General features: G+C 28.9%; 1 protein-coding gene across 1 annotated transcript in view; it reads left to right on the top strand.

Moving 5' to 3' along the window:
* Positions 1 to 18,550, top strand: part of Si (sucrase-isomaltase) — a 79,734-nt gene that overhangs the window by 26,688 nt on the left and 34,496 nt on the right. Inside the window, exons 17-26 of the mRNA XM_078043599.1 lie at positions 2,758 to 2,874; positions 4,858 to 5,012; positions 5,842 to 5,926; positions 6,665 to 6,721; positions 8,351 to 8,475; positions 10,223 to 10,311; positions 11,384 to 11,433; positions 12,159 to 12,329; positions 13,111 to 13,266; positions 16,572 to 16,772. Of these exons, the coding sequence (XP_077899725.1) occupies positions 2,758 to 2,874; positions 4,858 to 5,012; positions 5,842 to 5,926; positions 6,665 to 6,721; positions 8,351 to 8,475; positions 10,223 to 10,311; positions 11,384 to 11,433; positions 12,159 to 12,329; positions 13,111 to 13,266; positions 16,572 to 16,772 (1,206 nt within the window). The remainder of the gene's footprint in view (positions 1 to 2,757; positions 2,875 to 4,857; positions 5,013 to 5,841; positions 5,927 to 6,664; positions 6,722 to 8,350; positions 8,476 to 10,222; positions 10,312 to 11,383; positions 11,434 to 12,158; positions 12,330 to 13,110; positions 13,267 to 16,571; positions 16,773 to 18,550) is intronic.

Here is an 18,550-nt window from a genome sequence, read left to right as displayed (position 1 = left end):
ATTATGTTTCTTATCAAATCTTGTATTACTTCAGATATATTAGTGTGAAAGAAGAATGATAACCTCAAATACTTAATTAAAAACAAAAAGACTTTGTTAATATTAAGTAGTGATCTAAAGAAAGGTGTATGTAACAAAAATAAGACATATTAATGCAATTAAAGCAAAGTGTTTTTAGAAATATTTTCAAAAATTATAATACAAAGGTGGTTCATTGAAAACTTAAATAAATACATGCATTTGTAGCATGTTTTGTCAAAAAGAAAAATATTAGAATGTATTTTAATTCCAAATGTTATTGATTGTACAAATTAAGAAACAATAACCAGAACAGCTTAGTAAATGAATTTAAGCTCTACCATATTAATGAACAATAAATTCACAATATTAAAGATACGAATTTTCCCAAATTATAATCAAAATTCAGTGTATGAGAATTTTCCCTACTCGATAATGCAATGGTGTTTACCACAATGATGTGGATGTTCAAATGCATTAATATGTTAAAATAAGACAGAAGCACATGCGTATATGTAAATTTGTTAAATGACAGTAGTATCCTTGATCTGTGAGAAAAGTGTCAAGTAGTTATATGAACAATTTAACATACTTTCAGAAAACAAAATAAAATGAACCCATTTCTGATACTATGTATAAAAATCAATACCATTTCTATCCCCATCTCTTCCACTCCTCTTACTCCCCTCTACCTAATCTAAAGTAACTCTATTCTTTCTTAGCCACCCTCCATTGTGAATTAGCATCCACATTTCAGAGAAAACATTTGGCTTTTGGTTTTTATGGATTGCCTTATTTCACTTAGTATGATATTATCCAGCTCCAAATGTCATAATTTCTTTCTTCTTTAAGTCTGAGTAATATTCCATTATATATATGTGTGTGTATATATATATATATATATATATATAACACATGATATTATCATCATACATATATATGATATATATATATATATATATATATATATATCACATTTTTTATTGATTCATCTGTTGAAGGACACTTAGGTTGGTTCCATAATTTAGCTATTGCGAATTGAGTTGATAGAAACATTGATATGTCTGTATCACTGTAGTAGAATGAAACAGACATTATTACCCTATATACAAATATAACTGGTGTGATTCTACATCATGTACAACCAGAAGAATGAAAAATTATACTCCATTATATTTAATGTACCAAAGTGCATTCTACTGTCATGTATAACTTAATTAAAACAAATTTTTAAAAAATTAAAAAAATTAATACCAAATAGATTAAATACTTTTGTCTTTTACTATTAACTATTTTAGGAAAAAATATAAAGAGATAAATTTATAACATTATATTATAGGAATTACATCTTAAATAGGACACAAAGGGCAAAAATCATATAGGAAATGTTTATAAATTTGATTACTATAAAACTAAAACTTATCAACAGATATTTTACAAAGGAAACTTTATGCTAGGAAATAATATATTCAGTTCATATACCTAATAAATTATTAAAATGCAATTATAGTATACTGTAAATCTATACAAAATAAGATCAATAGAAAACATAGTAAAAAGTGTATAGCAGGCAATTCCATAGAAAGAATATCTCATATAAATCAATAAAAATTAGAAAAAGATCTAAATTTCCATAGAAGTCAGAAAAAATTAAGTAGGACTTTGATGATATATTTTTCATGTAGATAGATGAGAAATGTAAAAGTGAAAATATCAAGAACTATCAAGAAAATAAACAGTAGGAACATGTATTTACTGCTAATGCTTATACATTTTTATAGCCAGTTCTGATTAAACAATGTATATTTCCAACAAACCAGAAAAATAAATCTATGTGTACCTAATATTTAATAACAGTACTTTATATGTTCATAAGGAAATATATACATCAATTTCATAGGACTATCTCTCATCATTATGAGATCCCATTCAAAATAGAACCAGGGTAACTCTGCTCTCTGCTCTCTTCCTCTCTTCCTCTCTTGCCCTCTTCTCTTCTTTCTGTCCTCTCTCTACCCTTTCTCTTTCTCTCTGCTGTTTCTCTGCTCTCTTTCTCTCTGCCTCTCCTTTTCTTCCCGTTTTGGCAGCCCCCCAATAAATCTCTTGGTTGAAACAAAAAAATAGAACCAGAGTAACATTAATATAGTTGAATCTTATCAAAAATGAAAAATACAACATGTCATTTTTATGGTTAATAAACATGCAAATGACACTTCATATCATTTATTGATACATATAGTACAATGTACTTACATAGAAAAATGAATAAGTGATTATAAATAGAAAGTAACTACATTCAATTTAGTATTTTCTGTGTTCATCTAGAAGCAAGTCTGTTGGAGTGGAACTCAATTTTCTTTAGAATAATTTATTTCATAATATCAATATGAATACATAGTCACAGGCTTTATTCTATCAATTACTCTTATAATAATAATAAAAATTAAAGAGTTTCATTTTTTATTAAGATGCAAAATATTTTAACACAATAATTTTATCTTTACACATTGAATTAATGATTTTATCAAAAGAAAATTGATGAAAGTAAACACAGGCTAAAAATGTGTAGAGACAGTGGAGACAAAAGTATGTAAAACAATGTGGTATTAGAGGCAAAGATGGAGCAAAAACGAAAAATAGATTCAAAAAGAAATATGTAAAGTTTAGACATAAAATGTGATTCTCTTGGCAAATTTGAGAATTTTAATGCTATAAATAATACATATATTTGTTATTTAGGTTGGAGCAGATATCTGTGGATTTGTGGTTGATACTACAGAAGAGCTTTGCAGAAGATGGATGCAACTTGGAGCATTTTATCCATTTTCTAGAAATCATAATGCTGATGGATATGAGGCAAGTGTCTTTTCTTCTCCACAACTATAGGTCTAATTATGTTCTAAATTTGTCTACAGAAGATATGATCTGAAAGATTACAGAATAACTTGCAAAGAATAGTTAGATGTTCTTGTCTCAATGCCCATATTTACATTTATATGTACATACATACACACACACATATATAACTATTATATAAAAATCAAGTAAGGAAATCATGAAGCAAAATATAATTATAATGTAAATATTTTATTAAAGCCTCAGTCATAAAAATATGTGTGTTAAATTGCTAGTATTTTAAGTTAGAGTCAAAGATTTTCGAGTATGGATTCTTTGATTCTGGCAATGTAAGTTTCAGGTAACAGTTTTCATACAAATTATACTATTAAGAATCTCCAATTTTTGTTTCATTAAAGGTAAAAATTAAAGACATTTTGCAAAAAAAAAGATTTTTGAGTCCCAAATTATTCCATAATAAATAAAACCAGAATAAATAGGTTGGGAAAAACAAAACTAAGACTTTGATAGCATGGTTCTGAACTAGTAGTAGCTCCAATATAAGGAAATGTGGAGCTGTTCAGCCAGCCCAGAATTCAGCATGTCATGATTCCTCATATGTATATTTTTCAGAGAAGGGTAAAGTTCAGTTAAACAATTAAGTTAATGAAATGTGTGCTGTTTAAGAATTATTCAGTATTTACACATTTTTTGCCTGCACTTAAATTCTTTAAAAAGAAGATGACAACTCCTCATTTTGGCTTCTAATGTGGCTTGAGGGAAAAGAATTAAAAGGGCAAATTGGAGGTTAGCCACTTCCTAATCCATCCAATGATGGTGAGTAGTTCACCCAAATGATACTCAGGAGCAATTCATGTCCATAGGAGATCCTGATATGAATTATATTGTACTTTGTATTAATTGGTGTTTTTCAAGAAGTAGATGGTATGACAGAATTAATGTGTTAGAGATTCATTGATGAAATACTTGTGAAGGACAACAGACAGGAAGCATAAAAACGGGCAGGAGACTTCAAACCACAATTCAGGTCTGAAGCAGGGAAGTTGGCCAGGAAAGAAGGTGATTTGGTAAGGAGAATCGCTGACTGCAACATAGTTTCAGTTTCATTGAGGTCAGATGGGGATGTTTAAGGCCAAGTTGACCACTGAAAGAGTCCTATATCTCCTAGAATAGGGTGTGCAAAGTATTCCTGTCATGAGCATTCAATGGCTGGGAGCAGCCAAAGTGAACAGAATTTCAGTGTAAATGTAAATGTAAATTCAGAGAAACAGTGGCTGCTATCTTGAGTAAATTTCCTAAACGGAGATCTAAATAGGCTTTCTCACAGGTTACCTGATGAAGTTAGCTAATCTAGACTCTTAGCTGGGGCTCAGTAGAAATGCTGCACTTCAAGGTTCAAAACTGCAGACTGGCCAGGTAGCTCTGCTCCCTATATTCCTGGGCCAGTGGACTACCTGGGTGAATTCTAATGGTAGTGACAAGCACAAGACAGTAAATCCTTAAGCAAGCACATTTCAATACTGTGCTTGATTATGACACACGTACTATCATCCCACTAAACTAAACTACTTCAGAGATCTGAGCACAACATCAAGTATGGTAAGAACTTGTGATGGTAGGAACACCCTGCTCAATGATAGGGACTATCAATTACATGGCCAAGGATGTCAGTACAATGAAATATTGAAGCCAATAATTAATTCTACCACAACTAAAAGGTGAAACTCCTGTTTTGTTTTTAAAAAGTCATCTTCCCTGGGTATATTTGTATCAGAAATGTCTAATGTAAATCTTATTAAATAAATAATCAACTAAATACAAATATTTATCACACACTGTGATGACGAAATAAGGACAATTTTAGCTTTTTATAAGCAAGCTCATATATATTATTTGTGTTTCAGAAATACAAGCAAATATTTCTATATCAATATACATTTACATTTTAGCTTTCTTATTTTAATTTCCCTTTTTATCCTATAGCATCAGGATCCCGCATTTTTTGGACAGAATTCGCTTCTGGTCAATTCATCAAGACACTATTTAAATATTCGCTATACCTTATTACCTTTCCTCTATACTCTGTTTTATAAAGCCCATATGTTTGGAGAAACAGTAGCAAGACCGGTTCTTCATGAGTGAGTACTATGTATAAGAATTAAAATATCTTTAAAAATATACTAAGAAACACATTGAAAAGATTAGAAGAGGTAAATCAATATCAAGTGAATCTATGTTTGCTTATATTTACAGTTATATATATATATATATATATATATATATATAATTTGACAAATAACATAATGATTTTACTAAACATAATTTGTTGGATGGACAACATTAATTATAGAAATGTTACAACTGAATAAAACTTAAAAGAAAAACATACATATAATATGTTAGGGAAATTATATCAGTAAGATTAAACACAGAATCATTGAAAGTATATCAAGTGTGCATTGTAAAATCATGTAAATATAGATTACAATGTAAAATGCTTAAAAAACGTGAATTGTGCTTATACTTGTATAACATGATTACAATAAACCTTTCCTCAAGAAATGACTTAAAGACCTTTTCAAATACATTTCAAAACTGGAGATTTAAGATGAAAAAGTTTAAAAGGGAGAGAGTAGAATATGAAAGATTTGTGGTATTTGATAAAACTATTTTACAGGAGAAATAAAAAAAATAATTTATTACAGACTCAAAGTAGCCATATCACCTATGGATGATTTTTTTTAATATCAGAACTAATTTCTTTAATTTCTCCCTATTCTCTCCCTTCCTTTTAAGTGTGAGATGAATCATAAAGAATTTAAGAACTATTGATTTAAAATCACACCTACTGTAAAACAAGTAAAATGAATAATAATACTCAGGGAAAACCGAAAATATCAAACAAACAAGGAATTTGGATATATTTATTTTGTATTATTTTATCTTAAACATTGTCATTGTTCTTAGGTTTTATGAGGATACAAGCAGCTGGATTGAGGATACTGAGTTTTTATGGGGCCCTGCATTACTTATCACTCCTGTTTTGAAACAGGTAAGTTTTACAAATTTAATAAATGTATTGCTTAAAGGGAACTTTGTATTATTAAATCCATATTTAATTATGAAGCATCTGGGTTATAGATATTACTCAATGGACTGTTTCAAGATGATAAGTGTTTAATTGAATACTAAAGTGCAGAAGACATTTAAAAATTATAAGAATATTAAGTAAATCTATGCTTATCAAATATACAATATGTATTAAAGGCACAGACATTGCATAAAACTAATATTTTCTTGTAAAAGATTTTTTATTTAATAAAAATCAAGTTTAACAGTGAGCTTTTCATTAAATAAACGTTGAAATTTTGTTAAAGTGTAAGTAAAGGGTAATCTGAGAACTATCTGATCTTAAGAAAGTGTTCAAAAAATAGTGGAGCGAATTGCTGGTTCCTATTTTTTAATGTCTCTGTGTCTGTGGAGAAATATTCAGAAATGAACATATTTACATTCACAATGATCATACTTTATAGCAGTATAAGTGCATTCATGCATTATTTTAATTGATAGCTAAAATAATTTCATCTTTGCCTCTTTGATTTTGCTTATTTTTTACATTTTGATAAGTAATGCTAGGAAAATGGCACTTTGATTATTATCCATAGGAGATAATAGAGTGTGACAACAAAGAGGAAATTAAATTTTTTCTCTTGAAAAATGGAAATCCCAATTTATTATTTGATAAGAATTTTAAAAAATTAAAAGTACATATTGTCTTGCTTCAATTTAGGGAGCAGAATCAGTGAATGCATTCATACCTGATGCTACTTGGTATGACTACGAAACTGTAAGTAAATTTAATACACATTTGAGCTAACAACTATTATATTTTCAAACATCTAGACATGCAAACTTAACTCCAAATACATAGCATACCTATTTTTAAGAGTTCTGTAATTATTATAAAAATAATATTTTGAGAACTGTGTAAAAATACTTTGCTGCACTTGAGCTATGCTTTAATGTAAAGTTCTATTTAGTCTAAGGAGGTATTGTTATTCATTTAAAATGGAATAAAAGAAGTGTTTTAGGATATAGTAGTAGCTTACTTTAATGCTTTTCTATTTTATATATTTAATTGTATTTGATTACTGAAATAATGTTATAAATTTGCTTTTATATGGTATATTTAAACATTTGTAGAAATATTTTCATTTTATTCTTGTAAAGGCAATATAACATCATTCATGCGAAATCATTTTCATTTGACAATACCTCTTTGAAGTACTTATTTTCAAAGTCATTTTGTTGTGTATTGTTTAATTTGCTAAGCAGAGCCTTTAATTTTATAAAACAATTTTTTTTATGAAGAAACTATACATGCTAACTTTATTTTCTGTGTGTGAAAGTCAGTCAGTTTCCCTATCTTTTAAATTTGTTATTGTTATTTTAATTGTACATATTTGGGATAGGGTGTAACAATTGGACATAAGTACACAATGTGTGAAGATCAAATCAGTGTAGTAAGCATTTCAATCTCCTTAAATATTTAACTTTTTAAATTCACACATTCGAAGTGTACGTACTTATGAAGTATGGTGGAATATGTCATTCCATGCAAACATTGTGAGCTGATTAAATCAGAGTAATTAGCTTTTTCATTTTCTTATCAATAAATTGTTTTTGGAGATTTTAAACTCTTCCTAGTTATTAATAAAATATACAATGGGTTATTGTGAACTAAAATTACCTACTCAGTGTATTGTAGAACACTAAAATTTTTATTTCTAATTGCACTTTGGTACCTATTACTTAATCTCTCTCTGTCTCGCTTCCTCCAGAAAACAGTATAGGGGGTTTCTTAAAAAATTAACAATAGATCCACCAAATGATCTATCTATCCCAAAGGAAATTATATGAACACACTTGCACTTCTATGTTTACTGATATACTATTCACAATAAATATGATATGGAATCGGCTTAAATGGATAAAGGATGTATGTATATGCACAATAGTATATTATTCAGTCCTAAAAAAATGATATCTCTAGCATTTGCAGCAAAATGGATGGAAATGGAGGATATTGTGTTGAATGAAATAAGCCAGATAAACACCACATGTTTTCTCTATCTCATGTGGATGCTAAAATTGTTAATCAGAATTTAAAATTGTGATTACTAGAATCACATTAAATTTAAAGTAAATGGTAGAGTGGGGTTATCTAAAATTATTATTAATTAACATTCAAAGAAAATTAATTTCTCCATATCAATCTTTTGAATTTTAGAGAAAGCAAATTTATTTTTTCTTTGATTTATATGGCAAATAAAGGAATAGAATTTTCTTAAAAAGTTAGAGAATAACATACTCATATTCATTTGGTTGATATGAATGCTAAGAATAAAAATATGGAATGGAATTTAAGCCTTTCACTGATGATAAAAAGACCTTCCATTTTTTTTTTAAATATTAGGGTGCAAAAAGGCCATGGAGAAAACAGCGGGTTGATATTCCTCTTCCAGCAGATAAGATAGGGTTACATCTCAGAGGAGGTTATATCATCCCTACCCAAGAACCAGCAGTAACAACAACAGCAAGGTAAAATGAGTCACTAGCTGAAATCTGAAATTTAATTTGTGTTAAGAGTTCATATTTTTCTTAAGAATCAGAGATTAATGTTGTTGTTTTTTCACCAGAACATATTTGACACACAGAGGTAATGCTTAACTATAATCCTCATGGTTACAAAAAGACTTAGTTTTTATATATAATAGCAAATGTCTTGATTCAAAAAATTAACACTATTGGATTAAATATTTTTTCATTACCAAATATTTACTCCTATTCTCTCTAGAACATAGAGAATTAAAGATAATCTCTGGTTCTTGATAAAAATATAAAATACTAATTCTTGTTATACAATTTGAAGATATCAGTATTTACATGTTTGGATTTTTAACACACACTGTCAACAATTTTTTCTTTCTCCTAAAGTATTTTACTTTTAATTTGTTAAGTGAGCAGACTTGGTAGCATGTGCCTATAGAAGGCTGAGGTGATGGAACTCTGAATTTGAGTCCAGTCAAAGCTATTTAGGGAGATCCTGTCTCAATAAAACTAAACAAATTTTAAAAAAATCTCCAAATACTCCATACTTCAGTATTATATAGGATGGCTCAATAGTTTGTTGACCAAAAATTAAATATTTTTTAAACATTGGCAAATGAAGTAGATATTTCAGTTTAGGTAAAGTACAATAGAGAAACAGTTTTGTAGTAGGACTGTTAAATATTTCTATATTCAGAATAAAATAAGAAACTTAGCGATTCTGGTGTTTTATTTTGCAGTTTTGAGTCCAAGAGCATAGAAGTCTCTTTTAATTCACCTAATTTCCCATTTTCTGCAACGCCTTCCATGACTTACCTTGCTACATTTTTTATAACCGAAACTTTTATATATATGAAAGTATATTATTTACTTTTCTGTGTACCATGTATGTGCATGTAGACTATAAACTCCATGAAAACAATTATGTGAATTTTTTCAATTTTATCTTTCCAATTTTATATAGTGCCTGGCCCATCAAAAGCTATTTTCTGTATATACTTACTTGAAGGAACAAATTAATGAGAGGATGACTATATGTTAGTAATTAAATTACTTTCATGTTCTAGAATTGTTTATTCTTATAATGTAACTTTAATGACCACACTCTTGAAATTGGTCATTGAGCTGTATTGAACAAGAGAAACTACCTTTGTAAATGTGTATTGGAATGAATATATTCTGTATAAAACAGTTACTTGGACATTGTATCCTCAGGGGTGCTGATGGTGATAAATGACTAAGAAAAATATTTTTATTGATCACATGTCTCATTACTCCTGTTACACTTATCTTTATTTTAATGTTAGATATTTCATTAAAGATATTTAGAATTTTTGACATCATGTCTTCATTATTTTGTGTATATGTTGTGGACTTTATCCACTGCAATTTAGGGTGATGCAAGTTGAATTGAGCATTGATAAGACATCATTTTATTTTCATTTCACTTGAAACCTTATACTGTTTAAATTTTGCAGATGTCATAACATAAAAAATTCATTACCACAGTATTATACTTATTTATTTTATATATTTTCTAAGAAAATAAGTTATCTCTGCATTCACATAATAATATTGGTACTGAAAAATTTCTAGCATAGGCACTAATTTGTGAATATCAGTGATCTTATGTTGCTGAAGAACTACAAAACTATTAGGTTGAAATGGACTTACTTATAGGATATTTCACTTGCGTAAATTTTTAAAAATTTATGTGCACACCTACTTTACTCAACAGCCGTAAGAATCCCCTAGGACTCATTATTGCATTAAATGAAACTAACATGGCACAAGGAGACTTTTTCTGGGATGATGGAGAAAGTAAAGGTAAGTTTCCAGGTAACGTGTTTTTTAATGTTTAGTGGGATAATGTTGCATTTTGAATGTATTGATAAAAATAGGATTCATTCTGTTATTTTTATGGTTTTTAGTTATTCCATGAAATTTAACATTATTTGACATATATATATATATATATACACACACACACACACACACACACATACACACACATATATATATATATATATATTTAATTGAAATATCTAGTTTTGTCTATTGGCTTTTTGTTTAGTTCTTGACAATTGTGTATATCTTTCTATGCCATGTTAATATTTTAAAATTAAAATTTTAATAAATTTCCATATGTACAACTAAATTATGACAGTAGTTCTGAAAATTGTGTAATTGTAAACAAAAAGAGAAACTGATATTTAAGGGGAAACCAATATTTAAATATTTTTTAATTAATGTCAAATTGCTTGAGGTAAGAATGTTTTACAATTTACTCCCATTATTCAGTATCTTAAATTTTGTTTTCAGCAACAAACTGGAGAATTAGTACACCAAAAAGAAAAGTAGAAATAAAAACAGCCATTTTTGTGCTAATATCTAATTAAACCATAATATATTTATGTGTGTTAGTCAACTAAATTATAGATTAAAGTCTATCTCAATCTTAAGATATCTCCAGATTCAGTCTTTATCTCTAAAAACTGGAAAGTAATTTAAAAATAAATTAAAAGATAGGTAATAAATTTATGGTATGCTATGTCTTCTACAAAAAAACTTGACATGTGATTTCCTAGGTAGGGAATAAGATAAATATCATTAAAATGATAAACATGTAATTATACATCTTTTATGATTTTCTAGAAACATATTAGTACTTTGAAAAATTAGGCAAATAGGTTTTCTTCACATTAACTTACAGGGAAATTAAAATGCTAAGATTATTTTGTGTATAGATAATTATGAAACTCAATATAAAACCAAAATTGTTTAAGAATCTTCATTAATAAATTGTATCTAATTTTTAAAATCTTGTTTTATATAACTGTAAAAAAGCAAATAATTTAATTGTATTTTAATCTGAAAATTTGATTATTTTCCATTTCAGACTCCATAGAGAAGGGCAACTATATATTATATACATTTTCAGTTTCTGATGTAAGTATTCTCCTTTAATACATAGTTAAATGTATACTTTGCTAATGTATGGGTTATTCTTTCATTATGAATTATTTTTAAAATAATAATAAATAATTCTACCTCAAGATCTTACCTACATGCAATGAAATAGTCATTAAACTAAATTGTTAAATTCAAGTTGTTAAATCATGAACAAATTATTATTATAAAATTTTATATTTAATTGTATTAGATGATTTTTCATACTAAAATTTGCGCACTGAAGTCTTTGGGCTTCTTAGGTATAATGTTGGGTTTTAAGCAACAGGTCCTAGGAAAATAATTTTGATATATTTGAAGATGTTTTAATATATCAGTCACTGTGGTAATAAAGCAGATTTTGGTGGAGAATGAAAAAAATCTATATCCAGGTTAAATTTTTATTTAACTAATAGTGATTATTTTTATAGAGGCTGAATTTCTTTTTCTTTATATATTCTTGTTGCCCAAACTAAGATATTCTTTATCAATGTGGGGGCCAAAATAAGGAGGGGCACATATGAATTGCATCAGAAGAGATTTAGGTTATTTCTGAAAATAAAGTTTTATGTCATGTATATGAAAAATGAAGAGATACTTGCTTGGGGAGAGGTGAGAATGGAGAGGTAGATGATTGAAACTTTTTCTTTTTTATATCTTACATTATTTCAGGTTAGTATGTGATGACTCTCTGTATGACATTATAAGCTTTTATTTTCCCCCAGAACATTTTGAATATTGTATGCTCACATGCATCATATCAAGAAGGAACTACCTTAGCATTTGAAACTATTAAAGTCCTTGGGTTGACAGATACTGTTACAGAAGTTACAGTGAAAGAAAGTGGACAGCCAGTGATTCCTCACAGCAGTTTTACTTATGATGCTTCCAACCAGGTAAACCATGTTACAAAATATTTTAGTTGTGGTATACTCTCATATTTATTGTTAAAGAACCATATACACTTGGTTTTTAAAATTATTTTTCTTCACAAATTTTTCCTCCCTCCCTCCCTTCTTGCCTTCCTTCTTTCCTGTCTCTTTCTCTGTCCTTCTCATTTTTTTTTCTATTAGGTATAGTGCTCTATTGCTTCCTTTTCAACTTGTGTCTGATGCATTTTAAGTACTGGATACAATTAGGTTAAGAAGAAATATTAAGGTTAACAAGTATTTGTACTCTGAATCTGGAAGCTTCCTTCTAAAAAAGAGATCAACTTTTTCCCCCATTATATTCTTTGAGGGAAAGTACATTTACTTTATACCTAGTATGTCTGAGATATTGTACCAGTTGCTTTAAATTTCATATCTAATTCGTTCTGTATAGCACTCTCTTTTAGGAAGAGCAGAAACTGAGGATATTACAATTATACAGTATTCCCAAAGACTCATTAGCATTAAATGATAGAACTGAAAAGTGAACTCATGTCTGGAATTAAAGATAATAGATTTCTTCAATTTTCTACAATCTCTCATAGTTACTCCATCTCAGAAGTTTTATTTGCTGGAATTGCATTATGTTTTTCTTCTTTCTTTTCTGTTCTTTAAGTATTGTAGCAAAACTATTAACAATTTATTTTGAAGAATTTCTGTGGCTGTCACATATTGTAAAATGTTAAATATTTTTAATTGTCTGTGGTCAAATTAAATAATTATTTAATTTTTTAATTTTGTCTCAAAGATTCTCTTAATTAGAAGTCTCAACTTAAAACTTGGAAAAAGCTTTACCGTTGGATGGAATCAAGTTTTCACTGAAAATGAGAGATTTACTTGTTATCCAGATGCAGACGAAGTAACTGAACCAAAATGCATACAGCGTGGTTGTTTATGGCAAACGGTAATTTTAACTATGACTCCATATGATTTTCATATAAGTATTTCAATGTGAACTTTACATATTACAGTTTTAATTCCATGACATATAAATAAGATTCATACACAGAATCATGCAGAATTTGAAATCAGAAACTCTGATAATTCTACTTTATATTAACCAATTATTCAAAGACTTACCTTAATAATTCCAAGTCTCAATGAATGTTTAAATTGCTTTCCAGACAGCTTGAATAGTGTAATTTTATTTAATAAAATTGTGCTTTATTTGTGGCACTTTGTTAGATATTGGCTGTAGGAGACCAGCTTAACCTGGTAAGCTAGTTTGCCATTGATGAACAGTCTTTCAAAAGAGTTGTCTCTAGATATTAAAACGTATGAAGGTGTGTGATGGGCTAAAGTTCTGTTCTTTTAAGAGACGATAATATCTAGCCATTTATTTTGGCCATTCTTTCATCTGAATAGTGTTGGTTGTATTTAGAAGTGTTTTTACCAATACTACAGAAAAGGGATATGAGAAACATGTCCTTTTGTTATGTTTTTAAAATGCTGGCCTTTTAGTTACATCACCAGGTTTTGGCAGTAGAAATAGTTATTTCCTATAACCAAGGTTCTGAATTTATATATTATACCACTGAAATCAAAACACATCTGTCAGCAACTTCCCAAGAGTGTCTGCATTTGTATGAGACAATAAGTAGAATTTCTGCTTCCAGAAAAATTGCCTTCATTCTTCTCGGTTGCTAGATAAAGGAGCATAATCTTCAACTTAGTAAAAATTATCAAACAATTGAACAAAGAAGTGAGGAGAAGAGATTCTGAGATTCATGAGAGCCAAAGAATGAAATATTTTTATTTCTTCTGTGTTCCCTTTAAATTCCAGCTATCCTTTCAAATATTCTCATCCCCATTCCATTCAAAGCATGCTCATTTTCTTCCATTATCAAAATTTGAAGAAAGGTGAGAAAAAAATTTCTAAAGCAAATTTTATTACTTCTCAACAAAATTGTGAAAATTTTTCTGTTTCAAGAACAATTAATATTTTAGCATCTGAAGATTCTTTTATGAAGTAAGTGAAACTTTAATGGGATGCCAGATGATTGATGCATACATCCTTCCTTTGGAGCATTATGTTTCTTCATTTAGCAAATATGTTTTGGGGACCTACTATGTTCTAATTACTGCTTTAGGTCAACAATTTAAACAAAATCCACTGGTTGTGTTACAGTTTGTATTCTAATATAGGAAAACAAACGATAAGGAAATTATGTGTCTGGTAAGTGCTATGGAGGAAAATAAACAAGAAAAGAAAAAATACCAGTGGTGTAATATGGACACAGCTGTAATTAGGGTAGCATATATACAGTATTTAAAACCAGGTAATAGGATAACATTATTAAGGTATGAACTTGATTAGATAGGAAAGAAGAGTTCAAAAACCAAAACCCTTGTTCATTTCAACACTTCATAAGGAAAATGAGGAGGAATTAGAAAGGAGATTGATAAACAATAGGAAAAGCAATAAGTTGAAAATAAAGTATTTGCTGGGTTGGAAAGCAAGTGAATAACACATTGTAAGAAAGAAAAGATCAATTGTGCAAAACATTTTTTTCTAAATCAGTAATATGAAGACTGAAAACCAGCATATGGATTTGGCAGAATGAAAGTGATAACATTGAGAAGCAAAATATTTGTGGATTGTTTGAGGGTAAAGTCCTAAATGTAAGTGAAAATCAAGAAACATATTGCAGATAGTAAGACAGTGAATATTATGAATTCATATATGTTTTGCTGTAAAGAATACGGAGAGATTGAAAAAGAGCTGAAGAAGTTAGTTTTTTAATTTAAGATAAGAAAAATAAAATTAACTAACACTATTAAGAATAACCTATTTAAATGCAATATTTCTTAGAGTGGAGAATTGAGGGATAAATGTCCTTTTTAGCAGAGAGACAGAATTGGGTATACATATGAGAAGATTCTCCTTGAATGGAAGTCAGACAGTTCATGTCATTTAACAGTAGGGGGTACATATGATATCTGGTCATGATTTCATTCTGATTGTTTTCATTTCCATGAGGTGATTATGAGAATAAGGAAAGATGTATTAGTGGGCAGAGAAGACAGAAAAACATCATGCAGCACAGAGTAATGGTTAACAGGATTGGGAAATACAGTTATAAGTACATCATTAAGATCAATTACACCTGGCATGATTATAGAATCTTAGGTCTAATATATTGTCATTTTAGTGTCATCAATGACTCAGGCATATCTATGTTTACCACTTGATTTTACTCAGTTACATTATGACTTCTGTCATTACATTTGTTTTCCATATATAACAAGAAACATGGAAAGGTAAGGACTAGCCCAGTTTAATCTATTTAGGTCAACATGCTCTTTTAGGGAGCCTTGAGGTCTTACAAAACTCTTGTCAAAGAGACTTGGAAATAACAAGGAGTATATTTCTTCTCCCAACAATATAATAAGTTAATAAATAGATATATAGGAAGAATGGATTTGTGATAAAGCAACTAGCATTTACTACCAGAATTTATTACTTTTCTTCCTTAGGTTCTAGCCTCCACCTTTATATAAACCAGTCAGCTCTGAGCTTTGACTGTAATTTCTATTTTAAATTCTGGTCAAGATAGAATTGACCAAGGCATAAGAACTAGTCATCAAAGAAGGGTTAAATAAGCTCCTTATAAATAGAACAAGAGAACCTAAGCAAATGCCCTTGTGATGGTTGTCACATGTGTGTGATGTGTGTGTGTGTGTGTGTGTGTGTGTGTGTGTGTGTGTGTGTGTGAGCTCCAAATTTATTTTTATTGCTTGGAGCCACTTTTACATGCAAAAAGCAATAGTCAAGTCACAATGAAGAAAAAGAAAAATGAGTTATCAAAATATAAGACTACTATACTTAATTTTTTTAATTGCAAACCTATGACAGTTTGTGTTTCAATTCTACTGTTCTACCTTTAGATTCAAATGATATTTTATATAACAATTATAAAATCCAGTGTTTCAGATTGTTTTATACTTTTTCTTTCTAAATCACGCATTTGATTAAATATAAATCTAGCTCAATTTTAAATTTAATTTTAATTTATATTTTTATTTTGGAATAGAGTCTTGTTAAGTTGTTCAGGTTGGCTCTAGACTTGCCATCCTCCTGCCTCAGTCAGCCTAGTAACTGGGATTGCAATTATGAGCTACCTTTCTCAGAAGGATGCCTTATGTTTTTAAGAGTTAAATGATCCAATGCTTACACTTTCTGGCAATAAACGTACATTATATTTTTAGGCCGAATCCAATGCTCCTCTGTGTTACTTTCCTAAACAATACAACCCTTATGTAGTCACCTCAACTCAGTATTTACCAATGGGTATAACAGCCGACCTTCAGTGGAATACTAGAAATGCTAAGATAGCGCTACCATCTGTTCCCATTTCAACTCTGCGTGTGGAGGTGAAATATCACAAAAATGATATGCTGCAGTTTAAGGTATGTTCAATATAAACTATTACAATACTTGACTTGGCTCTTGAAATAAGACACTTTTAATAGATTAAGCATTTGCATTTTGAATGTAATTTTACAGGTTATTAATTAGCTTGATGATGTTTTGATTCTATACAATTTTTTTTCCACACAGCTTGTAGGTAAATGACCATTAAATAAAGCTTCTCATCTTTGCTAATTTTTGGAATTAAAAAAAATATGCAATGGTAGTTTAAAAAAACTAAATTCTTGTTAAATACATAAGTTCAACGCTGAAGAGGCACATCACTTGGAATTGTATTATGTTAATATAGATTTGTTTAAATAAATTAAACAAGATGCTTAGTATTATTCCTAATAAGTGGTCTGAAATTTTTACTAAAACAATATAACATACAAAAGAAATAATTTCTTTCAATATTTATAATTAGCAATTATATTTTTAAGAATTCCAAGGAAATCCATTATAAAGCTACTGGAAATTATAAGAAAGATAGTAAAGTGACTGGATGTAAAATAAAATCTTCAAAATATATTTCTTGAGTTCTGTGTTTCATCATTTAGAAGCTGAAATTACAGTAGATCTTATTAGTAAAATCAAGAAAAATTCAAAATGCCAAACAAATCAAATCAAAACACCAAACATCATAGGAATTAGTGCACTGCCAATAAAATTAAAAAAATGTTGATAGATACTAATAAGCACTAAAAATCCTATACAGGATTAAATTTTATTTTAAATGTTAGTGCACTTTATATCAATTGTTGCTTTTAAGCTATTTCCATAGAAATAACAGTGGAATATTTTTGAGACTTCATGCAATAACCTTTAAGTTGATCTGAAATGATAGACATATAGAAATAGTTAAAATTTAAAAAGGAGGAAAGTTTTAAAAAGTTACTAAACTGAAACAATATGGATCTGGAGCTAAAATTGTCTGATAGATTATGGTAACAAAATGGTACAAAAGCATAAAAGATATGCTTAAAGTATACAATATACATTATGCATGTATAACATATGAATATACTTAGTGCAAAACTTTAATATCAAACAATGAAGGATTGAGAAAATTAATAATGATGAGCTACCCTATTTAATTACTCATGTAGAAAAGTGTTTGCCTCAAAGAACACCCTAAAATAAAATTAAGATTGAGTTGCATATGAAAAATAAATTAAGCATAAACATAAAACCAAATGTAGCATCATATCATCTTGTATGTGGTTAGTAGAGGTCTTTCAAACTAACTACCACGGAACAAATCTCATAGACATCCCATAATGTCTTATATAAAACCTAATCATGGTTTTACATCAAAAAATAAAAGACACCTTTTCAGGTAAATGGATGGATCTGGAATGAAATAAGCCAATCCTCAAAATACCCAAGTTCCAAAGGCTGAATATTCTATCTGATATGTGGATGCTAATACACAACAAATGGGGGTATAGGATTTCAGTGGGTGAGACAAATTGAGAATGAATGGAAGTGGGAATGGGAATAGGAAAGACAGCAGAGAATCAGATATAACTTTTCTATGTTCATATATGAATATATCAACAGTGAAACTCCACATCTAGTACAACCATAAGAATGGGATCCTAATTAGAATAAGTCATACTCCATATCTATATGTCAAATTACACTCACTGTCATATATACTTAAAAAAAACAAATTAAAATAAATAAAAAGAAGATGAAAATGAGTAAATAACTGAAAAAGATATGACATTTAGGTCACAATTTCATCTCATGCAACTGAAAAGAATAAGAAAGT

This window comes from Ictidomys tridecemlineatus, chromosome 3 (genome assembly GCF_052094955.1).
Source record: "Ictidomys tridecemlineatus isolate mIctTri1 chromosome 3, mIctTri1.hap1, whole genome shotgun sequence".
In the NCBI taxonomy this organism is placed as follows: Eukaryota; Metazoa; Chordata; class Mammalia; order Rodentia; family Sciuridae; genus Ictidomys; species Ictidomys tridecemlineatus.
This window is presented reverse-complemented; position numbering and strand designations above follow the sequence as displayed.